This window comes from Ixodes scapularis, unplaced genomic scaffold, assembly GCF_016920785.2.
Source record: "Ixodes scapularis isolate PalLabHiFi unplaced genomic scaffold, ASM1692078v2 PGA_scaffold1__304_contigs__length_218370807, whole genome shotgun sequence".
Lineage (NCBI taxonomy): Eukaryota > Metazoa > Arthropoda > Arachnida > Ixodida > Ixodidae > Ixodes > Ixodes scapularis.
This window is the reverse complement of record NW_024609846.1, coordinates 124,526,558-124,532,928: the sequence shown is the minus strand read 5'-3', so window position 1 is coordinate 124,532,928 and position 6,371 is coordinate 124,526,558. Positions and strand designations below refer to the sequence as shown.

At 41.1% G+C, this 6,371-nt stretch overlaps 1 protein-coding gene across 1 annotated transcript; it reads right to left on the bottom strand.

The window, feature by feature from the left end:
* Window positions 1-208: 208 nt before the first annotated feature.
* On the bottom strand, window positions 209-6,012 carry LOC121835816. The gene is made up of 3 exons (XM_042290321.1): window positions 6,000-6,012; window positions 5,327-5,698; window positions 209-453 (listed from the first exon to the last, which is right to left on the bottom strand). The coding sequence occupies exons 1-3, from the start codon at window positions 6,010-6,012 to the stop codon at window positions 209-211; spliced, it is 630 nt and encodes a 209-aa protein (XP_042146255.1).
* Between the last annotated feature and the right edge of the window lie 359 nt (window positions 6,013-6,371).

Here is a 6,371-nt window from a genome sequence, read left to right as displayed (position 1 = left end):
ACACAAACACACGACGTGAGCAAGAAGCAGGGGAAGTTAGTTGTACGCGGCATACCACTTTATTTTGTTTGAAAGAACAAACAGAGCTCCAAGATAAGGTGCAGAAATTTGCGCAAACTAATTACGCTCTAGATCATCTATGCTGAGATATCTTATTGTTATGTTTTGTTGAATTGGGTCTATTCTACTTTTTTGGCGATTCAAAAACTTACAAATTCACTTTCGGAACACTAGCAAGCGCAGCATCTAGTGCCTTTATAAATTTGCCATCTGTTACAAACTTCTGAAAGACGAGTCGGTATGTTTGTTTAAAATTCGTTGGGTTATCTTCATCAAGGTTGTACATTGATGGCGTACTAGTCGGTTCATTCTTCTTTAATGCAGTTCCAGTTACTTGCATTGTAAAGTTCACGCTGGATAGCGTCATCAACTTTACGGTTGCGTTGCGTTGATCTGGAGGAGAAAAATGTTTTAGTCGTACGCAGCTTTGTATTTAACCTTTAAAAACGGTCCTTCTGGCATTCACAAAAAACCAAAAAAAACTTGCTTTGTTTGCAAGCAAGCATTCTTTATCAAAAGCCTACAAAGTGCAACAACATGCTCTTCAAACGTGAATTATCCCACTGCGGTTATGATTATTGGTCCATTTTTTAAAAAAAAATGAAAAGGACTGGGTCTTGAAAGCAAGAAAATAATACAACCAAGCTCGTAGCGGGGGGCGCCAGTGCGAAAGCGCCGAGTGGTACAAGGGTATTGAAACATATTCTGCAAGCTGAGGTCCCTCTGTATAAGGACGTTAGTCGGGACCGGTGGCCGAGACGAATTTCTATAAATGAATGGGGAACACACAGGTCTCCCTCCGCAGTAAATAAACCTCATTATCAAAATGCTTCGATTCCCGAATGAAACGAATTCACTAACTCGTAAAAACTGTCATACGGCATTTTGTACACTGCCTGCTTTTATTCGTGATCTATAAATTGTATTTCATTCTGCTTCGGTATTCTTTGCACCTTCTATTTCAGGGCCTCCCCAAGGAACTTGTACAACTTCAGACAACATAATAGGCACCATCTGGCCCACTATTCATTTTTAAAAACCAACTTTATGCGAAAAAGAAGACCACTCAGTATTTTTTCTGAGCAGTGCCGTTTGATCGGTGCCACCATTAGAATACTGATGATAAGTTACTATAAAACCTGTAATCTACTGGCCAACAAGTAAAAAAATTGTAGGCTGCCTTTACACTGATAACTAAGTTTAAGGTTGTACATTCGGCCGCAAAAATATATTAGCACAAGTGATTGGTGGCCAGTGCGGTGAAACCGCCACATGCAGCGTTGTATTTTGCGACAACACGGGGAGCGAAAGTGGCCGGGACGTTCCCACCTTTGAATCGCGGGGGTGCTTGGAGAGATATAGTTAGCGTTCGTAGCAATATTTTTATCTTGCGGTCGATCTTTTTTCGAGGGTGACGGGTCACGTGTGAGACGACGTTTTCTTCCCTAGATTTTTTTTTGTTGTAATATTGTTACATTATAAGCACACCGGGTTTCATATATGAGTTGTGCGCAGAGCGTGCAAAACCAGAGTACATGTGCGCAGTCACGCTGTGTCGTTTCGAAAGCGCGCTTGGGGAACGGCTCTGGTGTGCCGACGTCCCCGGTTCATCCAAGAGTGGCCCCAGTGTGCTTACGCTACCAAAGCGCCACGTGTCGCCTTAACGCCGGACGGGCAATCGCTCCCTTGTGTCAATTTTTTTTACGGCCGACTGTACGTAAGCACTACTTGTTTAATGTATCTTTTATAAAGAGTGGATCGTCAATAGTGCATTAATGTTTCTAAACTGAAACTGTTCCGTCAGCTTTAGTTTAAAGATATGCGACTATTGAGCCTAAACGTCGGTAAAAAAAATAGAATTAGTCGAGTATATTTGTCGGTTGCGTACACTTTTCTTGAGAAAAATAAAATAAACGTAATATAGTAATAAACACGAAAGTATTTTGATTCAAATGCACCAAGGGAGGTCAACTAAAGTGGTTTATTATTATCACTATTCAAGCTAATTCGAAAGAGCATTTTGATAAACGTAATTCACTTCAAACAATTAATTTTAACAAGCAAAAGCACATGTGAAACAAAAGTTCTCGGGGATGTTCGGACGACGAAAGTTAAGTTCTTCGTACCCCTCCTTTCCTGTCTTATATTGTCGCGAATGACAAAAGACGAGGCGCAGAATAACTGAAGAAACTAAACGTTTAATGGGGCGAATTTCTGCCCAAAACAAAACATCCTGCCTAGAACGTTCGGCGCGTCGAATAATAGGTCAAACAGGGCTCTCGAATTGACTAGAAATTTAAATTGAAAGAATAAATGAAAGACGAGTCGCTCCCAAGAATCGAACCCTGGGCTTCCGCACGACAGTCAAGCGCGGTAACAACTCGTCCGCGCACGCGCTCGCTCGCCGAGGTGCGTGGCAATACATATGTGTTTTAAAAACTCCAACAACCCTCTCAAGTGCGTTTTCTGCATATATATATATATATATATATTTTTTTTTTTTACAGATGGTGTTTCCGGTGTCACCGTATGATGATGTTTTCGGTGTCACCCATGTGCCATGTCCTGCTAAAATTTATTCTTCATTGGCGTATGAAGCATTTTATTACCCAGGTCTCTGAAAACTGCTTAATAAATTGCTGCAATACGGTCTCATTACATATCGTTCGTATATTCAGTAAAACTATGTTGTCAATTTTTCTACAGAATGTGGACAGCACACTTAGGACACAGCATGCTGTTGCAGAAAACGACAAGGCTATTTTTCGATTAAACAAAAGGAGTCTTTTTTTAAACTAATTATCTTTATACATTAATTTCTTAATTGTAAACCCTTCAAGTATACTGTATACAGAGCTGTAGTGTTTTGCAAATAATATGAAAGGCGTTAAACGTTTATTGGAACAGATTTTTTTAAAGGGGCTTAGGTTAGACTTGCTTTCTTTCCCATTGATTTATCAGGCTCGGCAGATACTAGACGAGGAAGTAATCGTCATGGAAAGATCGTTAACTAGCTAAAACCCGTTCATTAACCTTTTTAGTTATTAATTTTAGGGGTCATGTTGCCATTGCAGTATTGACAACAATTACAACTAGAGGACAGACAATAAATACATTTTGCGAAAATGTAATCGTTTTCTAGATATTAATTGATAAATTCTATATTTCTTTGCTCGGTCTTAAGAATTGCACGCAAAAAGAGCGCAGCAAGTTTTGTCCACATTGACGCTTGGAAGAGTGGCGTAGTCGTTTCAAGCATGCCGTCCCTATCTTGGCAGCGTGTCCATGGTAGGTGTGCCGATGACACAAGTGACGATGTGACTGAAGCAACTGCTTCACTCTTGTAAGCGAGATCGGGAGCAAGGCCTGCAGCGCAGCGCCATGTTTCCGTGCAACTTTGAAACTGGGCTAAGAACGTAAATATTTTTTCAATTTATATCTGAATAACTATTAAATTTTTGCAAAATATTTTATGTGAACTGCGAGCTAGGCGACTCCCGAGAACTTAGAAATAGGCGACTCCCGAGAAACTGTGACCTAGGCGACTTCCGAGAACAATATAGAAATCGTATGTATGATTACAATTCACTGACTCATTTAGAAGCAAAGTTCGGAGCCTGTTGTTGTAAGTTGTCATTCATCATTATTATCGGGGGGGGGGGGGGGGGGGGGGGGAGTTGAAAGCTGTCTTAAAAAAGCAGGACTGTAGTCTTGACTTAATCTGACGTAATAGTATCGAGGATTTTATTATGAACGCAATAAGCTTTAGACTAGTTACTAAGGTTACTGAGCAAGGGGCTATGACACGCCAAAAATAAAATATGAGATAACTATACTCCTAGGACCCATTGTATGATCCTATAATCCTGCTAAATTTGTTTTGAAAATGGCGCGATAGTTTCGTGCCATTTCGCACCAAAATGGTGCGATAGTTTCGAATCCGCCCCAATCAAAAACGCCACGGCTGGTGTCGTAGGCTGGTGACGTAGCCAGTCTCCCGCGCGGCGTCCCCTTGCACGCACTCACGGACTTGGCTCTCATGGCGTCTCGAGCTTCAGCTTCCTCGTTTACCTTCCACGTTTCGAGCATGCGGTCCGTGATGATTACGTCTACGGCATCACTCGCTTTATCAAAGTGTCCGACATTGATCGCAGCAGCGATGAAGGTAATTGCTATCAAGATATGTTGGAAGTTGTTGATTTTGACTGCGACTTGCTGGCGACCAGCTCTAGTCACAGCGAGTTACGGACGAACTCGCCATGGTCACCGTCGTCCGGGAATATCTCGCAGGCGCATGCAGGGTGGAAGATCAACGGGCCGGGGGCGAGAGCGAGAATAGGGTTCGGGTTACCGAGTTGCGAAAGCGGTTCTGATCGTACCGCGGCGAGGAGAGCTTGGGCGATAACGGGGGCGCCTAGAATGAGAGAGCGTTAGTCACACCATTGTGTCCATAAACCACGTGATCATACGTGCCTTATGGACACCATTGTGTGACTAACGTGGGCAGTGTTGCCTGGTCGCCAGACGAAAATGATGAAAATTCGTAAATTGATTATTGCAATTACCAGAGCTCTAAAAATCGCGTAACTTGGTGTATATACTAAGTAGCCTATAAAAATTTCATTTCAAGAATAATATATTCGTTTAATTTTTGTGTCAATCCCTTTAAAACAACACTTAAGTAACGCTCCTAGAGAAGCCTTTCTTGTTTACCGAAAGATTGTCTAATACACTTTGTCTCATGTTCAAACTTTTCTCTTCATTTATGTCCTTCTTGGTAAAGCATATTTATCCGTACATTTAGTCAACATAGTATTGTAGCGGTTTCAGGAGGAGGAAGAACGAGCAGCATCGAATCTCCGACAGAACTGCGCAAAATGCTCAATCATCTAATCCTGTGTGGACTACTTAGTATTTCGGAGCGAGTCATGCTTTCAGGAATAGTGTCAGTTGTAAGCGAAATACTTTTTAAAAAGCAGGAAATACATGTGACCAGAAAACATTCCCATGTGTGTGTCTGATTAACATGATTCTAACTCTTGCATTTCTGAGTCAGCTCCTTAGTATGCTCCTCGTATACGTCGTCGCTCACGCATTGCCATTATTTTGTTCCTCACAAGTGCCAATAATTCAGTAGTGTCGTCTGTACGAAATCGCGATTACCTAACTACGCCCAATGGCTTCGTGCATGCAGCGAAACATCTTAACTTTACATATCACGGATCACAAACTCTTTTTACTTTAAGGTATAAAACAATTTGCTTACCCTTGGGCAAAGAGAGGACAAGAAGACCTGAGGCGTTTATTAAAAGATCATATTTGACATCTTCGTCATCTTTAAACTTTGGTAGCGTAGCCTGCAAATTCGTGAAACTCACTTTGCAGGTTACTCTTGATTCGATGTTCTTATATCGAACAGAGCAAGGCGCAGTGCGATGAAATGAAGTTCCAAGGCCAGAGAAAGTTCCAAGAGAAAAACTGCTGAACGTGGTGGGCGTCGCAGAATTGCTGAGAAATAGTTGCACATTCGAAACGGTTACGGGGTCAGTATCTGGAATCATCTCCTGAACTGCAGAGTATAAGCTGTCGGTTACATTATCGATATATTGGTCGAGATTACTTGTTGCGGGTCTGCTGTCTGGAAAATAAGGTTACAGTGGCTCGTCAATACATGGCGTAATCTGCTGTAATGTACAAAAACGAAGACATCACAAATAAAACCATGAATGTATCAACAGTGTTGCTATGCTTTGTGAAAACTATATTTTGAAATGTTCTTACGGTGGTGGCGTTTTTCAATTTTATTTGAGACAATTATACGCAGTGCATAAAAGCGCCCATTTATTTAAATATGTAGTGAATAATATAAAAATTAATTACGGCGCATATACCTTCTACTCGAGACGAGTGATAAAAAATTATTGCTATCAATTACGTACTCGGTTTTGACATATTACAAAGACGGAAAAGGCCGAGCACGAATGTTTCTCGCACTTTCTACCCCGTACCTTAGAATTATATAGTTGAGAATACACTGGGTGTTTGATTTTAATTCAAAGAGACTATATGAAAAAACAAAAAAAGCAAAACGTGAATGCTACATTTATACATTTTGTACGTGTGAGCTGTTCGGCCGGGGGGAGAGAATATAGGGGGCTAACCGTTACGATAAGTCGTATTATTACCTAAAATTGGTCATTAACTTTTAATTAGTAAAAATTAAACATCGTTCAAATTTAGAACTATCTGAGCGTAATCTAAATCAGTACGTTTTAGACATGCTTGCAGCCCATGAAAAGCGCGGGTTTCGT

Coding starts and splice junctions, on each gene's coding strand:
- LOC121835816 (XM_042290321.1), bottom strand. Junction 454..5,326: donor TGTCCTCTCTTTGCCCAAGG/GTAAGCAAATTG, acceptor TTTCTCCTCCAG/ATCAACGCAACGCAACCGTA.